This window comes from Bufo gargarizans, chromosome 8 (assembly GCF_014858855.1).
Source record: "Bufo gargarizans isolate SCDJY-AF-19 chromosome 8, ASM1485885v1, whole genome shotgun sequence".
In the NCBI taxonomy this organism is placed as follows: Eukaryota; Metazoa; Chordata; class Amphibia; order Anura; family Bufonidae; genus Bufo; species Bufo gargarizans.
This window is the reverse complement of record NC_058087.1, coordinates 48,067,415-48,093,389: the sequence shown is the minus strand read 5'-3', so window position 1 is coordinate 48,093,389 and position 25,975 is coordinate 48,067,415. Positions and strand designations below refer to the sequence as shown.

Genomic DNA, 25,975 nt, shown 5'->3' with positions numbered 1-25,975 from the left:
TTCCGGTATTGAGATCCGACAGAGAATCTCAATACTGGAATTAAACGGATCAGTTTTGATTTTGCACATCAGGATGCATCGGTTCCGTTAGGATGCAGTTCTGTGAAATCAAAACTGATCCATCACTAAATACATTGAAATTCAATTTTTTTTTAAATCTGATCCGTCACCATTGACTTAAATTGTTTTCAGCACCAGATCAATTTTTTTCTGTTTTTATGACCAGACACAAAACCACAGCTTATGCATCCTAAACGGATCTCTTTACATTCAGAATGCATGAGGGCTAAATAGAAATATTTTTTTTCCGGTATTCCATATATTTTTTTTAATCGCATCTGTCACCCATTGTATTTCAATGTATTTAGTGACAGTATCATTTTGATTTCATACAACTGCATCCTTAGGCTAAATGCACATGATCAGGATTGCGTGCAGATTTGCATGCGGAAAATCCGCACCGTAGGTCAAGTACATTGTGTTCTATGAGAATTTGAAATTCTCAATGCACACAATGTGGATTTTTTTTCCACGCAGATTTTCACCTTTGGAGCAGATTTTAAAATCCGCAGCATGTCAACTTATTTTTTTTTCCTGACCGGATTTTCTTCATTCACTTAGCAAAATCCGCACCGAATCCGCTGCAAGTCCGCACCGATTGTTGCAGATTGACCGCACAGATTTGCCTGCGAACCCCTGCGGATTTCAGTGCGGATTCTCCGCACATGGATCCTGAACGTGTGCATGTAGCCTAACAGAACGGATGCATCCTGATGTGCAAAAACAGATCTGTTTAATTCCAGTATTGAGATCCTCTGCCGGATATCAATACTGGAAAACAACGCAAGTGTGAAAGTGGCCTTAATAAATGACCACCATTATGATCAGTGATTTTCATCAATGAATGTGAGCCAAAGGCCGTTCCGTTTTTTTTTTGCGGTCCGCAAATTGCGGATCCGCAAAACACGGAAACCGCTCGTGTGCCTTCCGCAACTTGCGGAATGGAACAGGCGGCCCATTGTAGAAATGCCTATTCTTGTCCGCCAAACGGACAAGAATAGGACATGTTATATTTTTTTTGCCGGGCTGCGTAACGGAGCAACGGATGCGGACAGCACACAGAGTGCTGTCTGCATCTTTTGCGGCCCCGTTGAAGTGAATGGGTTCGCACCCGAGCCTCAAAAACTGTGGCTCATATGCGGACCCGAAAAACGGTCGTGTGCATGAGGCAAAAAACAGATGCGGGTGAAAAACACAGAAAAGGTATAATGGAAAGATCTGTACCTCTGTGTAGGCTCCAAAATCACTGATCAACCACTGACTTGTGTGAAAGCAGCCTAAAGTTCTAAAACTTGATTTCCAGTCATTTTCCTTCTTTCTGGAATAGTTGCATCTACTTGCAGATCAATACATTGATAATGGGTGAGGATGACATCTGATACCTGTCACTATGAGACAGCACACACAGCACAATGAATAGCGGCTGATCCCGGGTGTGGAAGGATTACCATCACCAGTCACATGCCTTAGATACAGGACTGTTTACAGGTAGTGTCAGGCAACAAGCACCACAGCCGAGAGCAGGACTGCGTCCAGGACAACACATTGCTGGGAATAAAGACGACGGGATCCAGGTAAGTGCACTCTCTTACATACAGGGACGGGGAGCGCGGATCAGATATGTTGGGCCTAAATGATTAGCAAAAATAGAGATTTACAGGTGTAGCTAAGGAGGAAAAAAAGAGAATCTCACCTGGAACCTAGAACTTCTACCATTAGGTAGAGGTCACAAGTTTCGTCTAAGGCTCTGTTCACATTGGCGCATTGGCTTTCTTTTTTTTTTTTTTAACTGAGACTGATCCATTGTATAAGGCTACATTCACACAGATACATTTCTACACAAAACAGATACATTTAGTTTTTAGGCCTTTTCCATGTCTGAGGAAAAAAAAAATCACTCTGTATTAGGCCTCTTTCACACTACCGTATGGCTATTTCAATGTTTTGCGGTCCGTTTTTCACTAATCCATTGTTCCGTTTTTTTTGTTTCCGTTGTGTTTCCGTTTCGGTTCCGTTTTTACGTATGGCATATACAGTATACAGTAATTACATAGAACAAATTGGGCTGGGCAGAACATTTTCAATAGATGGTTCCGCAAAAAACGGAACGGATACGTAGACATACAGATGCATTTCCGTATGCATTCCAGTTTGTTTTGCGGACCCATTGACTTTAATGGAGCCACGGAACGTGATTTGCGGCCAAATATAGGACATGTTCTATCTTTGCACGGAACGGAGGTACGAAAACACTGAAACGGAATGCATACGGAGTACATTCCTTTTTCTTGCGGACCCATTAAAAATGAATGGTTCCGTAAACGGACCGTATATGGAACGCAAAAAATGGCCCGCAAAAAGGAAAAATAAACGGTAGTGTTAAAGAGGCCTTACATAAGTTAAGATATCCATGAAAGGGTCCTTGTGTCTGGTTTTACCCTCCGTGTGTCATCTGTATGCCACGGATGTTGCCCAGCTGAAAATTAATCTCCAGAACATCTCCTATCACTGGTCAGTGAAAAACGGACGCAACACGGATGTTATCCGTGTTGTGTCCTTGATTTTCACTAAGCCCATAGACTTCAATGCGTGTGTTTGGTCGCATCACGGACCAATGTAGTGCCTGTCTCCCTGAATTTTTCACTGACCCAGTGTTAGTAAATATACAAATGTGTGAACAGACACATTGAAATAAATGGGTATGTGTGCTGTCAGTGAAAAACGGAAATGTGAATGAGGCCTAATGGATGATTTTTTTCTTCACTGATTTACAGGAGGTGTCGATCAGTGAAAACAGATGGAACATGTCATATTTTTTTATGTCTGTTATTCATTGGCCATCAATAAAACTGCCGTGTGAGTAACCCCTTAGACTATTAGGCCCCTTTCACACGGGTGAGAATTTCGCGCGGGTGCAATGCGTGAGGTGAACGCATTGCACCCGCACTGAATCCTGACCCATTCATTTCTATGCGGCTGTTCACATGAGTGGTGATTTTCACGCATCACTTATGCGTTGCGTAAAAATCGCAGCATCCTCAAACAAGTGCGGATGCGGTGCGATTTTCACGCACGGTTGCTAGGAGACGATCGGGATGGAGACCCGATCATTATTATTTTCCCTTATAACATGGTTATACAGAATGCATAGTAAAATAGCGCTGGAGGGGTTAAAAAAAAATAAATAATAAATAATTTAACTCACCTTAGTCCACTTGATCGCAAAGCCGGCATCTCCTTCTGTCTTCATCTTAGCTGTGTGCAGTAACAGGACCTGTGGTGACGTCATCCCAGTCATCACATGATCCATCACTATGGAAAAAGATCATGTGATGACCGGAGTGACGTCACCACAAGGTCCTGTTACTGCACACAGCTAAGATGAAGACAGAAGAAGATGCCGGCTTCGCGATCAAGTGGACTAAGGTGAGTTAAATTATTATTTTTTTATTTTTTTAACCCCTCCAGCGCTATTTTACTATGCATTCTGTGTTCAGAATGCTATTATTTTCCCTTATAACCATGTTATAAGGGAAAATAATACAATCTACACAACACCGATCCCAAGCCCGAACTTCTGTGAAGAAGTTCGGGTTTGGGTACCAAACATGCGCGATTTTTCTCACTCGCGTGCAAAACGCATTACAATGTTTTGCACTTGCGCTGAAAAATCGCGCGTGTTCCCGCAACGCACCCACACATTTTCCCGCAACGCCCGTGTGAAAGAGGCCTTATTGTTCAAAAATATAGAACTTGTCCTATTCTTGTCCGTTTTGCAGACAAGGAAAGGCATTGTTACAAAGAATCCACAAAGAAACTGGATGCAACACGGACGTTATCCGTATTTTTTGCAGATCCGCATTTTGTGGACCACAAAATACATACGGTTTTGTGAATGCACCCTTAGTCTCAGTTTAGGGTAGGTTCGCATCACCGTTGAGTTTACAATTCTTCTAATCCGTCAGAAGAAGAGAGAAAAAAAAATTAGCAGTGTGAAAATGGGCAAGTGCTTTTTTACAACATGGCAGCTCCCATCAGAGCTCTAAAGGTAAGCCCACATAGGACATGAAATACAGCCGAAAAGTCTGCTGTGGATATATTTGTAGCAAAAACAACCGAACATAAAACTCATGAATTACATGACTGTCGATTTCAACTCTGTACTGCAGGTCATTTCTTAAATCTCAACCACTTTGATGGTACTGTACAATGGCAAATGTGTGGAGTATCTGCCACATGTGAGCCCTGTAATATACTTTTAATATACCTTTTTTTTAATTGCTGAATTTTACTATATTTATTTTTTCTGACTACTTTACTGTATTTTTCATAGATACCCAAACATGACAGACCCATTCTTGATGGATCATATGACCAGGCTAAAACTGAAACTTTTGGAAAAGGTAAAGTAGTGCATTGCATTTGTCCTACTGTTTATATCTACAAAACTAATCATATGCTAAATTGTTGCAAGTCCAATTTATGTATGGGAATAGCCAAGATGATTGTCTATAAAATGATGGGAGTCTCACGTTCGAAGCTGTAGTGAATGGTGAGATATGGGGCCTTAAAGTCAAAAGTTAAACATTGCTACCCTATTTGCTCATCAGTGTAAGCCAATGCTCTCTGCTCTGCACTGATGAGTGGCAATCACTCAGAAGCAGCTGGCTGCAGATGAGATGCTGGCTTAGTTATTATCCAAGTCATGTCTCAAGGCCTCTTAAAAGGTCAAACATTGACTTATAGGATAGCTACCTTATATCTGGTGGCATCTGGAGGCAGAGCTTGCAAAGAGCTTGTTTGTATACCCTCTACACATACTTGCTGAGCACTGAACTTACAATGTTTTAGCAGTGTGCTTATTGTTTTTCCTGAATTTATATATTTTTTTTTAAACTTTTTTTTATAATTTTAGAGATTAGAAAATGAGCGAGAGATTGCGGATGATTCATCTGATACAGAACCTGTTACAGCAAGTAAGATTTTGGGAGAAAATTGTTTAGCTTCACAGTGCAGTTTTGGTGGTTGCATATGATGACTTGAAGTCCCTTCAAAAGGAGCTGCTATAGAAGTGAGGAGCTATAGAAGATTCAGATTTAACTGAACAGGAGAATCGTTGGTGCCTATTAATACATAATGCAGCTTTTCCATAAGGGTGCGACCACACCGCGCAGTTGTGCCAAGGTCCTGTTGCGGTCAGGGAATGCATGCAGCTGACTGCCTGTGCCTGTATATAATCATGCTTTTAGTGTGCGTTTTTTTGCCCGTTGATGGACTGTTGTTTGAACTGTTGTGAATATTCTTGGTTCTTGACAGTGATGGTCAGTTCGCAGTGTTCGCCAGCGAACACATGTGGGCTGCCATCTTTAGTAAGGTAGACTCACCCGTCCCGCGATGCACAGGTAAGCCCGGCGGGGCTATTGTCCCGCACTCATAAGATGTAAGTCAGCTTCCTAATTGTCTTATATTTAGACCATTTTTTCTACTCGTAAAACAGGCGTAGAAAATGGTAAATGTTCCCCGCCCACGCCACGTCGACTTTTTTATATCTGGTGTGAGCAGGGAAAATTCGCAGATTACGGATCTTTTTGCACCGTAATCTGCGCCAGAAATACGCCTAATATAGGCATACACATCAGTATAGCCTTAAACATCAGTATCAGGTTAAGGAATGCTTACTGTAGTGTGACCATGCTCTGTTTTATCAGGGAGCTATGATGGCCAGGAAGAGGCTTTACAGTCTGCACTGCGCAGGCGAAAGGATCTGCTGCACAAATTACGGGTAAGTGAACCATATCTCTGGACTATTATCAAAATGTAAGACCGTTAATATGCTTATAACATTTTATTTATTCTGACTTTTAAACACAGGAGCAACAACTCCTTGATGAGATAGCTAGGCCTCATACCTGGGAAGGAACACGTAGGAAAAAAATAAATGTAGATCAAGTTCCTCCCATACATTTCTATCATACAGCACCTCCTCCAGAACCCCCGGTGCGCTTTTATCCTCCACCTCCTCCACCTGAACCACCAAGGATCATCCAACAACAGGTATGCACAAAACTACAGGTGGATCTCAACAAACTACAAGATCATTGGAAAGTTAATTTATTTCAGTAATTCTATTCATAAAGCGTACCTCATATATGCTATAGATTCATTCATTACACACACAGAGTGAGCCATTTCATGCCTTTATTTCTTTTGATGTTGATGATTATGACTTACATCCCGGGATGGCTAACCTCCGGCAGTCCAGCTGTGGTAAAACTACGACTCCCAAGATGCGCACTTGCTTGGCAGTTCTCAGAACTCCCTAGAAATGAATGGAGCATGCTGGGAGTCGTAGTTTCACCACAGCTGGAGTGCTGGAGGTTAGCCATCACTGGTTTACAGCTAATAAAAACCCAAAAGTCAGTATCTCAGAAAATTTGAATATTATATAAGACCAATTAAAAATGATTTTAATACAGCAATGTTGGCCTACTGAAACATACGGTATGTACAGTGTATGCACTCAATACTTGGTTGGGGCTCCTATTGTATGAATTACTGCATCAATGCATGGAGGTGATCAGCCTGTGGCACTGCTCAGGTGTTATGAAAGCACAGGATGCTTTGATAGCGGCCTTCAGCTCGCCTGCATTGTTGGGTCTGGTGTCTCTCAACTTCAACTTAACAATACTCCTTAGATTCTCTATGGGGTTTAGGTCAGGCGAGTTTGCTGGCCAAACAAGCACAGTGATACCATGGTTATTAAATCAGGGATTGGTACTTTTAGCAGCAGTGGGGGCAGGTGCCAAGTCCTGCCGGAAAATGGAATCAGCATCTCCATATAGCTTGTCAGCAGAGGGAAGCATGAAGTGCTCTAACAATTTCTGGTAGATGGCTGCTCCGACTTAGGACTTGATTTGACACAGTGGACCAACACCAGCGGATTACATAGCTCCCCAAACCATCACTGACTGTGACTTCACCCTGGACCTCAAGCAACTTGGATTATGTGTCTTTCCACTTGGTTATTTGGTCAGTTATTTCCATCAGTAATTGTGAACCAAAACCAGTAATGAAGCCTTCTCAGAGATAAGGTATAATAAGTAGGGGTGCACCGAAATTCCGGCGGCCGAAAATGGGCCTAATCCATTTCGGCCGATATTGGTACATATCGGCAGAAAATAGCGGGGAGGGACTGGGAGGAGGAGCTGGGGGCCGGTGCGTTCACTGTGCTCCGGCCCCCAGCTCCAGTAGTTATAAAATGTGTACAATTAATAAGGATTCAATTCATGAGGCCCCCTTTGCAGTAGAACATTCAATATAGCCACATCCTACTCACAGGACTGTTATCTTAATGCTGGCCGGCCGGGCAGACGAGCGGTAGCGTCACGACTGACGTCAAGTGCCCGGCCTACTTTCTGAATGAAGGAGGCGGCGCAGGCATGTGACGTCAGTCGTGACGCTACCGCTCGTCTGCCCGGCCGGCCAGCATTAAGATAACAGCCCTGTGAGTAGGATGTGGCTATATTGAATGTTCTACTGCAGAGGGGGCCTCATGAATAGAATCCTTATTAATTGTACACATTTTATAACTAGTCTGTACTGGAGCGGCAATGGGGGAAGGTCTGTGGATGGCACTGTTATGGGGTGGGTGGGGGTCTGTGGATGGCACTGTTATGGGGTGGGTGGGGGTCTGTGGATGGCACTGTTATGAGGTGGGGGGGTCTGTGGATGGCACTGTTATGGGGTGGGGGGTCTGTGGATGGCACTGTTATGGGGTGGGTGGGGGTCTGTGGATGGCACTGTTATGGGGTGGGTGGGGGTCTGTGGATGGCACTGTTATGAGGTGGGGGGGTCTGTGGATGGCACTGTTATGAGGTGGGGGGTCTGTGGATGGCACTGTTATGGGGTGGGGGGGGTCTGTGGATGGCACTGTTATGGGGTGGGGGGTCTGTGGATGGCACTGTTATGGGGTGGGTGGGGGTCTGTGGATGGCACTGTTATAAATATCATTATATATATTTGGGCAAAAAGGCAGTTTCGGTTTCGGTTTTCGGTCAAGGGCATCCTGAATTTTCGGTTTCGGACCAGAATTTTCATTTCGGTGCACCCCTATAAGATATTCAGCCAATGTTCGTTTACCAGATATTAGGGGGAAAAGGGCTTATTTCACTCTCCCCTTTGAGAACACAAGCATGCATAATTGAACCGGTGTTGTGCTACTAAGATGCATTTCATAAACCTTGACAGAAACCACATGTACGCTTTAAAATAAAGCCGGGTGATATCACCGTTTATTTTTCCGTTCTTCTGACACGTCAGAAGAACAGAAAAATAAAGTAAAAAACGGATCCTGTATTTTCAGCATCCATTATGTTATGCACATTTTGCATCAGTTTTAGCCGTTTCTGTTTGAAAGCCGTTATTTTAGATGAAAATTTTTTTGTTTGTTTTTCGTCTAAAATAACGGATCTCAGACAGAAATGGCTAACGAATGCTTAACCTCTTCAACCACTGTGACCTAGCGGTACGTCATGGTGGTTGAGGGAATGTATGGAGCTGGCTGCTGCTGTGAGCCCGCTCCATACTCGGTGGGTGCCGGTTGTATCATACAGCAGGTATGCGGTGGCACTGACAGGGAATGGCAACCACGCCACAGCCCGTCATTTAACCCCTCAGATGCCATGAACAACACAGATTGCGGCATCTGTAAGGCAAGGCAGAGGGATGCAGCTCCCTCTGCCTTTAATCAGAGCCCCCATGCTGTTATCAAAACCATGGCAGCGTGTACACTTCTAAAGCTTACCAGATCTCTATTAGAGTGAATAGGACAAAGTATAAAAAAATCCCCACAGGTTCTAGCCCACTAAGGCTACTTTCACATTTGCGTTCGGGGCTCCGCTTGTGAGTTCCGTTTAAAGACTCTCACAAGCGGCCCCGAACGCATCCGTCCAGCCCCAATGCATTCTGAGTGGATGCGGATCCGCTCAGAATGCATCAGTCTGGCACCGTTTGGGCTCCGCTCCGCTCTGCAGGCGGACATCCTGAACGCTGTATAGGAAGGTCAGGAGAAATAGCTGTCTGTTTGGCCAACAAATATTGATGGTGTATGGCCCTGCTTCCTACATATGACCATGATTGTACATAACCTTAAAAACATCCTTTGTTTTATTAACAGTTACCCCACAATATGGCTCAATTTTTAAACGGATCCGTCCCCCATTGACTTTCAATGTAAAGTATAGACGGATCCGTCTGCGGCTACTTTCACACTTAGAATTTTTTTTACAATATAATGCAGACTGATCCGTTCTGAACGGATTCATCGTCTGCATTATATCAGCGGATCCGCTCTGAACGCAAGTGTGAAAGTAGCCTAAGGGGGTAAAAAGTAAAAAAATAAAATAAATTAAAAAAATTAAAAGTTTTCCCCTTTCCCAATGTTACATATAAAAATATATTAACACTAAAAAACTAAATGTATCAGGTATTGCCATGTTAGAAAACGTATGAACTATTAAAATATAAGAAAAAAATTCCTGTGCTGTGAACGCCGTAATGGAAAAAAAAATTAAAACCACGTGATTCGACACCTCCCCCCCCCCCCACAAAAAAAATGGAGTAATAGGGATCAAAAAGTCATATGTACCACAAAAATTGTACCAATAAAAACTACAGCTCTCTAGACTGAAATCTGAAAAAATTACGACTGTCAGAAAATGGTAATGCAAAGAAATGGCAGCCATACACGCGTGATAATTGTCAGCCAAACCCCCAATTTCAGTGAGATTGGCTATCCATCTAATATGTTTTGACCCTTTAAAGATGTCGGGATAAAGAAGGGTCGGGCATGTTGACTTTTATTTGAATCCTTTGCTCTGGAGAGATAACGTGGTGGCCTATGCCTCTCTCCCCATTTAGAGCACATGCATGATCAGCCGATCCAAGTGAGCCTTTGTATAGGAAGGTCAGGAGAAATAGCTGTCTGTTTGGCCAACAAATATTGATGGTGTATGGCCCTGCTTCCTACATATGACTATGATTGTACATAACCTTAAAAACATCCTTTGTTTAATTAACAGTTACCCCAGCAGCCAACCACTATAATCCAGCAGCTACCTCCACAGCAGCCGCTGATCACTCAGATTCCTCCTCCACAAGCCTATCAGCCGCCACGGTCAGGGAGCATCAAAGAAGGTAAGAAGCTGGCGTAGACATTAAAAAAGTTTTGGAAATGATAGATAGGAAACAAATGTATTTTTTTCCGTTTCCGTTCCGTTTTTTTACAGGTCCATATGTGGAACCATTCACTTCAATGGGGCTGTGTTTTTTACGGACCACAAAATACATAGTCGTGTGCATGAGCCCTTTAAAGGAAACCTGTCATCAACTTTATGCTGAGATCACTGAGGGCAGCATAAAATAGTGACAGAAATGCAGATTTCAGCGGTGTGTCACTCATGACCTAAAAGTAAGTGGTTGCCGAGAACCAGCATCATAACAATTAGAGCACAGGCCTGGAAAAGAGTCACATCTACCTGAGAAGAGTCATGGTTACTGATAATCTCCTGCTCTCCTCGCCCATCTGCTGATAATTTGCAGTTCTCTCCTAGATAGAAAGAGAGAAAACTAGGTAGAAGACGGTCAGTTATCAGCAGGTGGGCAGGAGAGCGGGACTTCATGAATAACCAGGACTCTTCTCTGGTGGCTGTGACTCTTTTCCAGGTCAATGATTGTGATGTTGGTTGTCAGCAACCACTTACTTTTAACTTTTAAATGACCGACCACTAAAATCAACTCACCTGTCTCTACAGTTGAAGGAAGACATATATGTTCCTCATTGGGATCACATACCTACTAGATTGAGGATTCGGCCACACACACTGGAAATTCTGGTGCAGATTTGTCTTGCATTGCACTAGGTGAATTCCACAGTGGAAATCTGCAGCATTCATAATCCTCACTGCAGATTAATTTATGCTGAAACTTTTTTTCGAAGCTTGTACATGAGAGTTCTTAATATCTCATCTACTTTGCTGGGAGTATAAAATGCTGTGGACTTTGCTGCGTGAAAATCCGCTTAGTCAAATCTGCATCATATCTGCTACGTGTGAACATACCCTTAATCTTTTCTCTCATACAGATATGGTGGAGATGATGCTTATGCAGAATGCCCAAATGCACCAGATCATTATGCAGAACATGATGCTGAAAGCACTGCCCCCTATGGGTTTATCACAAGCTGCCGGAAATGCACCACAGTCGCTACCTCAGTCACAACAAGTATGTGTTTTCTATGTTCTATGATCTCACATCCTCTGGTGGTATGCTGTTTAAAGGGGTTCTCTGGGAATTATTTAAAATGGCCCCAAGCAATTTGTCTTAAAATGTTAAAAGTACTGGTTGATCCCACTTGCAGAGCTGCCTACAGGAGTGCGGGGATGAGGCCTCACTACACTGCTCTACAATAGATGGTAATGATGTTATCCTGTGTACAGTCTATCACCATTGCTGAGCAGCCTGACAGGAACACACACCAATATGATGGTTACCTCCCCTCTGTACCCTTACTGCAGACTGCTAGCGATTCATTCGTAACTTCTAGCAGGAATAATAAAGGAATGGCACAACATAGAACCAAAAATAGATGCTTCAGAATTGTTATTGCATGGGAAATGCATGAAGCTGTTAAAACAGGCATGTCAGGAAAGGTCCTCTTTAACTGAAAGCCAGGTTTCATGAAGGTTTATATGACTGACGCCATATTTAGTCCTATCCAGCTCCCCTATGGATGCATTTTACAGGACGAAAAATGGGCCATACCATTTTTTCTCTCTTTAGAGAGAAGCTACGGTATGGATATAATAAAGGCCTGCAAGCTAAATGTTAAATAGATGTATATTTTACAAAATTCTCTACATAAATAAAAAGCAGAAACATAAATGTATAAAGTCAAAAGTTTTCCTGACTCTTTTCCCACATAAATCTATAGCAATCTGCTCCGCTCCTCCTGCTCTATGACATGCTGCCTGCAAACTGCACTGCCTTTGGTGGTGACAGGCCACCATTCTGTGCAGGGCATGCCTCTCTATGACATCCGTATTCTCCAATTAGGCATATGGAAAGAAGTTATGCAAATGGCGCAACCTCTTTAATAATGATGATCATCATACTAACTTTTGAATAATATTAATAATAGAACCTGATAAAAGGTAATGAGGTTATATAAGGTAGTGGTTGATCTGTAGACATTAATCTATAATAAAAAGTTGAGTAACTATAATACTATTAGTTCATTTTTTGACCGTTCTGCATTTTTTTCAGGACCTTCATATTGCCAACCCTGTACTTTTGAAAGCAGAGAAGATCCGTCCATCATCAGTACACCATCACCACCACTATACACCACCGGGCCTTCCGCCTGCGCCTCCTACAATGCAGCCAGCAATTGGCTATCCAATGTGGCCTCAAATGATGATGCCTTCAAACAGCATGGGGCAAGCAGGAGGGTTCCCTCAGGCCGTGCACCATGTTACCGGTCCAACAACAACACTTCCAGCAATGCACATGTAAGTCATCAGTGAAACAGAACATTTTTTGGTGCCAACCCCAGTATATGTCACCAGTTTAGTATACATGACCCAGCTAATGCATCACTTCTCAGTGACCCAGTATGTTAGTTATCCCTCATCTGCGTTATCTGTCCTCTTATAACATTTCCCTTTTCAAGTGCAGCAATGGATGGAATTTCACACAGACTCCCGAGCGCACTATAAGACCATGAGCTGAGCAAGGTGAGAGCAAATGATTAGTCTTCTTATGCTTTTTTTTTTTCCAAAAGACTTCTATATGATTACATAGGCAGAGTTAAAGGGGTCTGGCAGGGTTAAGGGGGTCTTCCAGTTTTATGTAAATAATATATAGCAGCATCATATTCTGCAGCGGTTTTTACCAACTTTTATACAACTCTAATATGCTAGCTGTTGCATTTACTTTGTTTTCCAGATCTCTGAATACTGTCAGTGAACGAAAACATTCTTGTTTAAATCCACAAACTTGTTCTTTTCTTAGAAGTAGACTGTCTCCGGTTTAGCCAATCTTTTAACCCCTTTTATTTGTTTACTCTGCCCTGCCTTTCAAATAATGAGGGTCATGTACTAACATTGTACAACAGTTTTTTGGTGAAGAAAAGTCACAAATGTTGTTGCAAGTACTATTTTGCTACTAAATATGCAACTTTTTAGCTTTTTCTAACACCATCACCACTTTTCCAAAAAGTTAACAAGAGGAGGCATACCACAGCTGTTTGAGAAGGCACTGGTGCTCACAGTAGCGATGCGGCCTTCTCTCAGTTCACCAAGCACAGTGGGAGTGAGCTGCGATCCTAAACACAGCAGCTATACAAGCATTTACTTCAATGGGCCTGAGCTGCACATAGGCCATGTGACAGATAAACATGACGTCACACGGCCTAGGAAAAGCTGAAAAAGCTACTGCGAGTGCTGCTGCCTTCCCAAACAGTTGATCGGCGGGGTCCCGGGTATCGGTAGGGTTGCCACCCGTACGGGATTGACCCGGACACTCCGGGTTTGTAATCCTGTGCCCGGGTACAAGCTTTTCTTAGACCCGGGCACAGGATTCATTCAAACTGCAGTGTGGACGTCCGACCTGAGACTCGATGATGCGATCGCATAAGCTGTCACTGCAGCGGCTGGGCCGGGTGATCAGCTGAGCACAGCGATCAGCTGTCCCTCACTCCTCTACAGTCTCTACAGTGATAGTGATGCCAGGCAGCGCAGCCTCAGAGTCAGAGCGCTGTGTTCACTCACTGTTCAGTCTCTGGTCTCCCTCGCTCCTCCTTGCTCCTCCCCTGCCTCCGAGTCCCTCCCTCCTTCTCTCTGATAAGGAAGTCAGGTCCACAGGAAGTGACATCAGAGAGAGAGAGAGGCAGGGAGCTCTGTGGGATAAATCATTCTTCTTCCTCCAGTCCAGCTCCAGCAGCCTGCCCAAGTAGTGCCAAGGCCAGTGCCCACTGTGCCCTGCCTGCAGAGTGGTTTTTCAACCTGTGTGTGTCCTGACACCTGTCCTAGATAGTCACATCTAAAAAGGTATATAAAACATTTGAAGTGTGTAAATGTAACAGTGTTTAAAGGGTTTCTACCACTAGAAATACTGTTATGTAGCTGACTGACACTAGCGATGCGCCCATGTCAGCACTACATAACAGTATGTTTCTAACGTTAGTCCCTGCAGCCGTTTTTGTTAAAAAAGCACTTTTATTATATGCTAATGAGCCTCTAGGTGCTATGTGGGCGTAAAATCAGCACCTAGAGGCTCCGTCCACTCACGATTTATCCCGCCCAGGTCCCCGTTCTGCCCGCCCCGCTCCTCTTGATTGATCGCACGGTCCACCGCATCGTCGACGAAATCCCGCGCCATTCACTTCTGTCTTCGGCGCAGTGAGTGAATGATGTGATCCTGGTGCCCGATTCCTCACTGCGCCTGCGCCGACTACGTCACAGTGAGGAAGCCGGCATCAGGAGAGCGGCCTTCACTCACTGCGCCAAAGACAGAAGTGAACGGCGTAGGCGCGGGATTTCGTCAACGATGCAGGGAACAGTGCAATCAATCAAGAGGAGCGGGGTGGGCAGAACAGGGGACCTGGGCGGGATAAAGCGTGAGTGGACGGAGCCTCTAGGTGCTGATTTTACGCCCACATAGCACCTAGAGGCTCATTAGCATATAATAAGTGCTTTTTTTTTTTTTTTACAAAAAACGGCTGCAGGGACAAATGTTAGAAACATACTGTTATGTAGTGCTGACATGGGCGCATCGCTAATGTCAGTCAGCTACATAACGGTATTTCTGGTGATAGAAACCCTTTAAACAGGTTTCTAAATCTGTCAATCATCATAAAAAACGTTATGTTATGTAGCTGACTGACATTAGCGATGGGCTAAGGTCAGCAGTACATAACAGTGTGTTTTATAACTCCCTGCCTGCCGCTGCCGCCGTTCTCTTAAAATAAAGACTTATAATATGCTAATGAGCCTCTTCAGGGGCGTAACGATCGCGGTGCGACAGCAACCAGGGGTGGAGGCGGGACATGGCATGGCTGGAGGCGGGACATGGGTGGGGCCTGGAAGGGGGCCCTCCCTCCCCTCCCTCCCTTCTGTTCGGGTTTGGTTTGAAGAAAAGGTGGCAACCCTAGCTATCGGACCGCCACTGATCAAATACTGATGACCTATCCTGAGGAATAACAGATAAAAAAAAACCTTTAATAAAGAACCCCTATGTGCAACATTTGATAAATATTACCCTCATGATAAACTCCCCCTATTGTTGTAGTTGCTTCTTCCAGGGCTTATTTTTATAGCGATTGGTACTAATTATGATGTATTTTTATATATCTAAATATTTTAACTATTTTTCTATAAATATTTTCACTTAAAATGTTTTTTTTTTTTTTTTCCCCTTTCTCCAGTGATGTTTCTTACATAACACCCCTTGTTCAGCCAGGAGGTAACTTTTGAATGGGCACACAGCAATTCACGTGGGAAGTCTGTTGACCACACAGCCATATTCTCTTCTAAAGGGAGGAAAGTCTGCTCGGTGATTCAGTCGAGAGAATTGCTTGATGCTCATTAATTAGTGATGAGCGAAGCGAGATTCGGATGCTACATCCAAAGTCGCTTCGTTCAAAACTTTGGATTAATACTGTACAGAGATCCGTCTCCGTACAGCATTAAAATGTTATTCAGTTATTCGCGAAGTCGTGCAACACTTTGTTGAATAACTTCGGTAGTTGATGTTTAAAGTGGAAAACCACTTTAAAACTTGGAATCCAACTCGGTTACGAGGTACCAGTTGGAACCAAAGCCGAGTTCTGTAGCATCCGAAGCTCGATTTGCTCATCAAACAATGTATGCCAATATAATAACAAAGGCTATTGAATGTATACAAACTAGTTGTTTTATTTGCATGACATATTGTAATAAATTGTAAAAAGCTGAGATTTCTACTATTTTTAAATTGCAACAAAATTAAAGAAAAAAAATACAAACAAAGCAATTGCATTTCTGAAGTCTGTGAAGGATGTCCTTTTCTGAAGATGGATCATGGTCAATACAATTTTCACAGATCATATAAAAGATATTAGAAAGTTCAATGTTACTGTGTTACTAACTACATTAACTACAATTAAATTATTGACTAAATTACTATTTTCTATCAGTTGTGGTTTAACCCTGAAAAAAAAAAAATTATCTGAGAAGGTTTGCACCTGCAGACCCTTTGGAATGCCGTCTTTTAACGAGAAAGGGTTTGATTCCAAGTTCAGAACTTAGTTGATAAAGGTTTATTCCCATTTCAAACATGTATCGTGTATCCACAGCAGTGGAAAAGGGGAAAAAGTCGCAGATTGCAGCGCAAATAACCTTTGCATCACAATCTGTGACAGATATACGCCAAAGCATGGTGTATAACTTTTTCTAAATGTCACCCTGTTTTTTTGTTATATGCTGGGCTGGTGTACAACTTGTTTAGCTACACAGAGAAGGAGACTCTGCTGTACTTTGCTATGCAGTTAGGCATTGCAATTTTGTTTTTTGAATTGTGGCCTGTGGGGAAACATATGCAACTGCATGGCATATACTTGCACACCTTGCAGACAGCAGTTGGATGTATAAGGCTACATGCACACGACCGTATGTGTTTTGCGGTCCGCAAAAAAAAAAACCAGATGGCTTTCCATATGGCATCCGTTTTTTTTGCGGATCTATTGTAATAATGCCTATCCTTGTCCACAAACTAGAAAAAAATAGGACATCCACTAATTTGTTTTGCGGAGCAACGGAACGGACATACTGATGCGGACAGCACACGGTGTGCTGTCCGCGTTTTTAGCGGACCCATTAAAATGAATGGGTCCGCATCCTATCCGCAAAAAAAAACGAACGGACATGGAAACAAAATACGGTCGGGTGCATGAGGCCTAAGTCGTGCAAATTTCCTGACTTTTACCTTAAACACGTACCTTAAATGCACCGTAAAAGTGCTCTATAGATCCCTTTAGCATTGAAAGTAGTGGCGGTCTAAAATCACACACTTCACAAAGGGATCTTCTACTGTATATATCTGATATGTCCGAAGATCATTTTGACTGTATATCCCCAGAAAGTACCAGTTTCAGAACATTAGTTAGTAATATGGACATTAATCATGAGATGTGGGTCAGGTAAAACTAAATGGGCTCCAGACATTGTTCAAATGAATACGTCTGTAGTGTGACAACAATCACTGTATCATTATTAATAAGGCTACTCCTAAGTGTTAGGCGGGACCAGCTTGTAATGTACACTATGTGTAACATTCAGTATAAAACATGACAAGAGAGGTGATGTAAAGTCTTTACATTCATATGTATCAAACTGTTTCTGGTTTAAAACAATTACAATATATCATCTCTATTGGTCAGTTCTCAAGTCATCGGGGAAGATTTATCAAAACTGGTGTAAAGGAAAACTGGCTCAGTTGCCCATAGCAACCAATCAGATTCCACCAGGGATCCTGAGTCCCCTTCTTAAATGGAGTGGTGGTGTGCATGTCAGTCCACTGCTCTATCCACTTCTATGGGACTGACGCAGACATCACTTTGTCAGTGCCACAGAATTTCCTGACGCAGTGGACTGACATACGCACTACCGCTTGTTCTCCTACATTTATCACCTGCCCTGTGGAAAGGTGATCCCTTTTAATATAAATTACTACTACTAGAAATGGCCAAAAGTAAAATAGCTGAGATATTTTAAAAATATTAAACACTGCAGTGAATTAAGATCAGATAAAAGAAAAAGGCAAAAATGCTAAATTAAAATGTTAATTAATAAAATAAAATGCACAGTGTGGCAGATGGGAGATTTCTGTATACGGTGGCTGTCCGGATCTGTTATCTGCCTCAGCCATGCCTGCTCTTGTGAACTCCAGTTAGCGGATTCTCTGGGTAAAGATGGGAAAAACGTCCAAGTGTCCATATTGGAAATACATTTCGATATGCAGTGTAGCTGATGGCACAGGTCTTGTTAAAGACACCTGATATATTTCCCTGCAAGGCAAAGATAACATATGGTTTTAACAGGTTTTTGCAGATAAAGAGAGGGTGTTAAAGGGTTTTTACCAAGATCAAAACCTATCCACAAGATACATCTGATCACTGGGGGTCCTACTACTGGAATCCCCACTGATCACGAGAACCATGATCCAGATTCCTGCAAAGGAATGGTGCTGCGGTTGATCCTGCACAGGACCCTTTATTTATTCTCCATGGGACTGCCATAGATACCTGAGCGCTGTACATGGCTAGCTCCGTCAGTCCCATAGAGAATGAATAGAGTGGTTAGACCCCCACTGATCAGGTGCTTACCCTTACCTTGTGGATAGGGGATACGTTTTGATCTTGGTGCAACCCCTTTAATAAGTGATAATGTGAGCTGGAGCCCATTTTTCTAATAATGTAAATGGATGTTATACGTTATAAATGGAAATTATTACAGAATTAATGAATGAGCTTGAATGAGCTAGCAAATATAAATTGGTATATATGTGTGGACTGTCTACAAATGTTGGTCATGTATGTGTATAACTCCTAAACCTAAATATATGTGAAAATGGGTGGACTTTAAAGGGGTTGTTCCATCATGACAACCCTTTTTTTCATTCTAAGGCTACTTTCACATACGCTTTTTGGCATCCTCATCTTGGCATCTCAAAACCGAGCCAAAGCAGTTCAGTTGTCCCAATGCATTCTGAATGGAAAGAGATGAGTTCAGGATGCATCATGATGCCTTCCGTTCCCTCAGCATTCCGTTTTGTGTCCGGTCATCGAAAAGGAACAAACCGGATCCGTCACTAAAAACAATGTAAGTCAATGGTGACGGATCCATCACCCTTTGACTTTCAATTTATTTAGTGATGGATGTTCCATTTCGATTTCACACAACCGTATCCTAACGGAACGATGCATCCTGAAGTGTAATGAAAACAGAACTGTGTTGGTCAGGTTTTGAGATCCTCTGCTGGATCCAAAAACCTGAAACCAAAACGCAGATGTGAAAGTAGTCTGAGGGCTCATTCAGAAGGCCGTAGTGCTGTCCGCAAAAATGCAGATTTTTTTGGCGGATTAGATACTGACCCATTCACTTCTATAGGGCCCTTTTCTTCCATTCCACAGCTCCGCAAAACAACTAAAACATGTCCTATACTTGTCAGTGAAAATCAGGACATAGCCCCATTGAAGTCTATGGGTCCTCAAAAATATGGAATGCAATATTTTTTTTTGCTGACATGCTGAACTGTCCACAAAAAAACGGATACGCATTTTTGTGGACAGCATACAGCTGCATGCGCTCTAAGTTAGGATATATTGTTGTCATAGAAGTAGCCCCAGCACCCCTTCCCCTCAACTTAGAAACACCTTAATTAGGCAGAGCGGAGAGAAGCTCTTGTTCTGAAGGACTATTTCTTGGTTGCTTATGTATATTTAACAATGGAGTTCACCTGATAGGACATAAGGTATATAAAGTGACTATGTATTTTTTATGGCAATGAAATACATTACACATAAAGCTATACATTTATCATCATTATTCTTTTATGAGCTTTGGCTTTTTAGTAAGGATCTGCATACATCAGTCAGCTACCACATTTACTATATGCAACTTACACCTTTCTCTAATTCCTCTATTTGGTTTTAGTAAAAGGTATGTTGGGACTTTTAATTCCATAAAATGATACGTCAAAGGCTACCTGACTGGTGTGTGATACAATAATATATAGCGCTAAAGCATTTCTTTAATAAATTTTTATTAAAAATGAAGGTAGTTTACGGTTGTTAAATACACTACAGATTCATGTGTTTTATTATCTAATGATATACCTGAGGCCAGTCTCCATTGCTATGTTGCTTCTCTAGTAGCAGTTTGACTCCTCTCTCCAAAACCGTAACATTGGGATACCTGCAAAAGATTTGTAAGCACAACAATGCTTAAATAGTTACTAACTTTTCAAACAGCTTTGTGTAAATCAAAAGTATAAGTGACCATAAGAAACTTTGTAATCCATCCTATCAGAGAGAAATGTCTAGTTCTCCTGTTATAAGCAGTTTACCCCTTCCTACCCATCATGGTTGGTAAATGCTTTTCTCTTACAGAATTCTTTTGAAACCGTCCAGGACAGAGCAGGTCACTAAAGTATCAGAGTACACATGTCAATAAATGTCTATGGAGAGGGGAAGGAGAGTGCAGAAACTGAGAGACCGGCACAATAAGACAGACTGCATAGACTGTTTCTGTCTCAGCCAGGGTGCTAAATTCACATCCATGCTGGACAGTACCTTTGTGATGTCCTCCATGATCCAAAGGCTACTTCTGAGTGAGTAAAAAAAAGTTAGGAAGAAGAATTTTCTCTACTTACTGTGTGCAAGAAATCTGCAACAAAATGTCAAATAAAAGTGATACGATGGCAAAAAAATTAGATTTTTATACTTACCGTAAAATTTGTTTCTCGTTTAATTCATTGGGGGACACAGCTACCACTAGGAGGCGACACTAGATATGAAAAAGGTTGGCTCTGCCCAGGTGGGCTATAGCCTTTTTCAAAGACACTAGGCTAATCAGTTTGTACCAATAGCAGTAGAAGAGAGAAACAAAAGCAAAGAACCAACATGTCGTGGACTGGGGAAGGAAAGAAGAACAGCTGCCCGTTGACAGAAAGAGAAATGAAAACAAAGGGTGGGATCTGTGTCCCCCAATGAATTGAACGAGAAACTGATTTTACGGTAAGTAGAAAAATCCAATTTTCTCGTTAATGTCATTGGGGGACACAGCACCATGGGACAGCCAAAAGCAGTCCCCGAGGGTGGGAAGGAAATCTCATGCAAAAAGTTGGGTGCACAGGGGCAGGAGAACCATGCGACCCAACAGGACCAGGAGAGGCCATAGCATGAAATGGTAGATAGTAAACTATGGAAGTGAGCCGAGAGGCTCCAGGACCAGGAAGAGTGCAAAGAAAAAAATTGTGGGAGACCGCCAGGATCCCAAGGACAAGTGCCTGGGAAAAAAAGCTATATGCAAGAAGGGAAACGCCCAGCTCCACCCAAGGTGGGAAAAATAAAGGCTAGATGTCCTGCACAAGAACCGAGAGTTGAACAAGTGCGCACTAGACAGGAAAGATCTGGAAGAACCAGGGCTCCCCCTGAAATAACAGGAGAGCAGCACAACTGGATGGCGTCTGTTGGTAATGGCGTAGCGCTCTGCATATAAAAGGATGCTCCAGTAGGAGGATCTATATGAGGACAGACCTAACAAGAAAAATTAGGCTATAAGGGAACCTGGCAATAGAGAAAATGCCTGGGAAAAGGACAGGAGCAGTCCTGAACTAAGGAAAAAAAACTTCCTGGAGACAAACGAAAGGAAGACCCTGTGGACCACCCCTCGGCGAAGGGAAGGCAATCCCATAAGGCCTGGAAGCAAAGGAACCCGACGAGTAAGAGGACTTAGCAAGAAAAAAATCCTCTAAATTGTCTCAGACCAAAAACATGGCCTGTTTGTGGCAAACACCATATAAAGGCCAGGATAGAGAGGAAATAAAGCACTGGAGGCTGAACGACTGAGAGAAAGAATAGCAAAGACTCTTCATGGTAAGGCAAGCAAGTGTCACAACAGGTAGGTAAGCAGGGAAACAACCAAACTGAACAAACGACTAGGCCCAAAAGCTAGGGAGAAAAGGTCACCTCCTAGCGATCCCTAAAAGCCTTCCCTAAACTTCTGTGCCCATGTGCATACCCCTATGGTGGATATGCACATGCCCTCGTGCCTAAACCTGAACTCCCTGGGCAAACCCTAAGCAGCAGGGAAAAGGGAAGAGGCAACCTGCTTCTACAAACCAGGAAGAAGCAAGCGTCTCCCTAGAGACCTAGATAAAACACACAAAGGGAAATGAAGGAGAGGACTTATCTTGAGCAGAGCTGGAGCAGACAATCCACCACAAATCAAGCGCTCCCAGGAAAATAACTATAACCCACACAGGCCACTGGGGGGGGGGGGGAGATATAAATAGTCTCACTAACAATGAAACCCAGGACACCTGAGGGAAGATGGATCCAGCTAAAATACAAATCAAAACAAACCAAGAAGTCAGACATGTGCAGCCAGTCTGACAGATCTCCGCACATTCACAGGGCAAGGTGTGACAGTACCCCCCTTCTACGGGTGACCTCTGGACACCCCGGACCAACTTTATCCGGGTGTGCCCTGTGAAAGGCCCTCACCAGGCGGCTAGCACTGACATCATCAGCCGGAACCCACATTCTTTCCTCGGGACCGTATCCCGAGCAGTGCAACAGGTACTGGAGGGAACCCCGAAGAACACGTCAAGAATCTTAGAGATTTCAAACTCCAAATTGCCATCCTCCAGGGCAGGGGGAGGTGGCAATGGAGATGGTTCCACAGGTTCCACATATTTCTTTAATAAAGACCTGTGAAACACATTAGATAAATAGCCTCACTAACAATGAAACCCAGTACACCTAAGGGAAGGTGGATCCAGCTTCAATCCAATCCAAATCCAAACAAACCAAGAAGTCAGACATGTGCAGCCAGTCTGACAGATCTCCGCACATTCACAGGGCAAGGCGTGACAGCAGTGACCAGGAACGGGTTTGCTGATGCCACTTTAATGCAGTGGCAGGGTCAGATGCATAATATATCCTGAATTTGTTCGTGACGCCAATTGCAGCGTGCGCAGGGTACTATCCCAGGGCCCTTCCAAGGTGTTATAACGCACGTCCCAGATTAGGAATTGCAATAAAAGAAAAAAACTGAAGGTTATTCTAATCCTTTAGGGATGGTAAAATCCCAAAAGGGGGTGAAAAGACGTGGGGTGGTGGAAATGAGAGGAGTGAATATAACAAGTGGAGTAGAGATACGCAAGAGGAAGGCTGCTCAACTTAGTGTTTGATGATATCAAAAACACTTAGAACAAGTCAATAAGAGCATGCAGAATGACAGTGATGAATGGCAGAACACTTCAGACAGGCTTCAAATAAATCACTTTATTCAAGTAACCGGGCTCAACACGTTTTAGGGACTGTAATTCCCCTTCCTCAGGAGTAGGTACATGCTATCCTGGCCAGGGGGGGTTCTAAGTCACAGGTGTTATGTGCTTATCCTGATGACTACCCCCCAGCGAAATGTTTACACATGAATCTTGTATTTATGGTTTTATTGTTTTTTAGTGTTGATCTAGTTGGCAAAATTTATACAATTTTCATATCTTAATGGCTATCTCCCATCATCCTGGGTGGCTATAGATGTTGTATGTCATTTGTGATACACGGTTACCACCATTCTTCTATGACCATTGTCACTATATTTGTACATACAGTACAGACCAAAAGTTTGGACACACCTTCTCATTCAAAGAGTTTTCTTTATTTTTATGACTATAAAAATTGTAGATTCACACTGAAGGCATTAAAACTATGAATTAACACATGTGGAATTATATACATAACAAAAAAGTGTGAAACAACTGAAAATATGTCATATTCTAGGTTCTTCAAAGTAGCCACCTTTTGCTTTGATTACTGCTTTGCACACTCTTGGCAATCTCTTGATGAGCTTCAAGAGGTAGTCACCTGAAATGGTCTTCCAACAGTCTTGAAGGAGTTCCCAGAGATGCTTAGCACTTGTTGGCCCTTTTGCCTTCACTCTGCGGTCCAGCTCACCCCAAACCATCTCGATTGGGTTCAGGTCCGGTGACTGTGGAGGCCAGGTCATCTGGCGCAACACCCCATCACTCTCCTTCATGGTCAAATAGCCCTTACACAGCCTGGAGGTGTGTTTGGGGTCATTGTCCTGTTGAAAAATAAATGATGGTCCAACTAAACGCAAACCGGATGGAATAGCATGCCGCTGCAAGATGCTGTGGTAGCCATGCTGGTTCCGTATGCCTTCAATTTTGAATAAATCCCCAACAGTGTCACCAGCAAAGCACCCCCACACCATCACACCTCCTGCTCCATGCTTCACGGTGGGAACCAGGCATGTAGAGTCTATCCGTTCACCTTTTCTGCGTCGCACAAAGACACGGTGGTTGGAACCAAAGATCTCAAATTTTGACTCATCAGACCAAAGCACAGATTTCCACTGGTCTAATGTCCATTCCTTGTGTTTTTTAGCACAAACAAGTCTCTTCTGCTTGTTGCCTGTCCTTAGCAGTGGTTTCCTAGCAGATATTCTACCATGAAGGCCTGTTTCACACAGTCTCCTCTTAACAGTTGTTCTAGAGATGTGTCTACTGCTAGAACTCTGTGTGGCATTGACCTGGTCTCTAATCTGAGCTGCTGTTAACCTGCGATTTCTGAGGCTGGTGACTTGGATGAACTTATCCTCCGCAGCATAGGTGACTCTTGGTTATCCTTTCCTGGGGCGATCCGCATGTGAGCCAGTTTCTTTGTAGCGCTTGATGGTTTTTGTGACTGCACTTGGGGACACTTTCAAAGTTTTCCCAATTTTTCAGACTGACTGACCTTAATTTCTTAAAGTAATGATGGCCACTAGTTTTTCTTTACTTAGCTGCTTTTTCCTTGCCATAATACAAATTCTAACAGTCTATTCAGTAGAACTATCAGCTGTGTATCCACCTGACTTCTCCACAACGCAACTGATGGTCCCAACCCCATTTATAAGGCAAGAAATCACACTTATTAAACCTGACAGGGCACACCTGTGAAGTGAAAACAATTTCAGGTGACTACCTCTTGAAGCTCATCAAGAGAATGCCAAGAGTGTGCAAAGCAGTAATCAAAGCAAAAGGTGGCTACTTTGAAGAACCTAGAATATGACATATTTTCAGTTGTTTCACACTTTTTTGTTATGTATATAATTCCACATGTGTTAATTCAATGTTTTGATGCCTTCAGTGTGAATCTACAATTTTCATAGTCATGAAAATAAAGAAAACTCTTTGAATGAGAAGGTGTGTCCAAACTTTTGGTCTGTACTGTTTGCACTGGATATGTAGTGGCCACTGTACTAGCCACATGTGATACAGTTTGTTCCACCATCATCTATACACCTTCATCCCTATTGCAAGGGAGCATTGGCGCTTGACCCCCCCCCCCCTCTTTTTTTTGTGTATAGAAGGGATCCGTGTGCACTGGAGGTACTCCCTACACAGGCACATCCCCTTCTCCACAAACCTCTTTTGACCAGATTAGGAATGCCAGAGTGGTGTAATGGCCTATAATGTCTCTGTAGGATAGTGATAATTGTGTCACGGTGTCTACTACCTGGGTACGGCCAGACTCCTGGCTTCCTGGCTCACTTGCAATAAATGTTAGCGTAGAGATAGTAGGAGAAATAGAGGAATTAATTTTGCAGAAGAAATGATGTCCAGGCCTTTAGATGAAGTTCAAACGTTGCTTTACTTGACATAACTTGTATCCAAGCAGTATACAGCTTTGGTCTCTTGGTCCCGGCAGGTTTTGGCAATCATTGGCAGGAATGAATACTTCTGCTTTAAATGGGGAGCTTGCAGGATAAAACGTCTGCTTGGTAGCTGTGAAATTGAGGCAAGATTAGCTTCTGCACTTATCTGGTACCTTCTGCTGTATGGGGACAGACTAGCTGAGGAGGAATTGGCTTCTCCTAAGACTCTGGACTTATCTCACAGATGGATTCTCAGGGGAGGCTTTCTTCCTGGAACTCTGGAGTTTGTCTGTACTTTCTGCTTTCATCATCCAGCAGAGCTGAAGGTGGTCAGACTGGGTATATGGCCAAGTCTCAGCCGAGACTAGGTCCTTGCTGTCTTCCCTAAGCAGGGGAACTCCTCACACACACCCTACCCCTAGCAGGGGTGG

The 25,975-nt window shown here is 43.0% G+C and overlaps 2 protein-coding genes across 2 annotated transcripts in view; one reads left to right on the top strand and one right to left on the bottom strand.

Moving 5' to 3' along the window:
- Positions 1–1,589: 1,589 nt before the first annotated feature.
- On the top strand, positions 1,590–16,829 carry C8H21orf58 (chromosome 8 C21orf58 homolog). Its single transcript, XM_044304786.1, has 10 exons — positions 1,590–1,634; positions 4,394–4,463; positions 4,976–5,036; positions 5,769–5,842; positions 5,932–6,114; positions 10,140–10,254; positions 11,201–11,340; positions 12,382–12,626; positions 12,793–12,851; positions 15,542–16,829. The coding sequence occupies exons 2-9, from the start codon at positions 4,404–4,406 to the stop codon at positions 12,839–12,841; spliced, it is 927 nt and encodes a 308-aa protein (XP_044160721.1). The 5' UTR covers positions 1,590–1,634; positions 4,394–4,403; the 3' UTR covers positions 12,842–12,851; positions 15,542–16,829.
- Positions 16,830–16,997: 168 nt separating this feature from the next.
- The window catches only part of LOC122944874 (lanosterol synthase-like), a 91,817-nt gene continuing 82,839 nt past the window's right edge, over positions 16,998–25,975 (bottom strand). Inside the window, exons 21-22 of the mRNA XM_044303579.1 lie at positions 19,991–20,069; positions 16,998–18,160 (exon numbers count right to left, since the gene is read on the bottom strand). Coding sequence (XP_044159514.1) covers positions 18,014–18,160; positions 19,991–20,069 — 226 coding nt within the window. The 3' untranslated portion in view covers positions 16,998–18,013. The remainder of the gene's footprint in view (positions 18,161–19,990; positions 20,070–25,975) is intronic.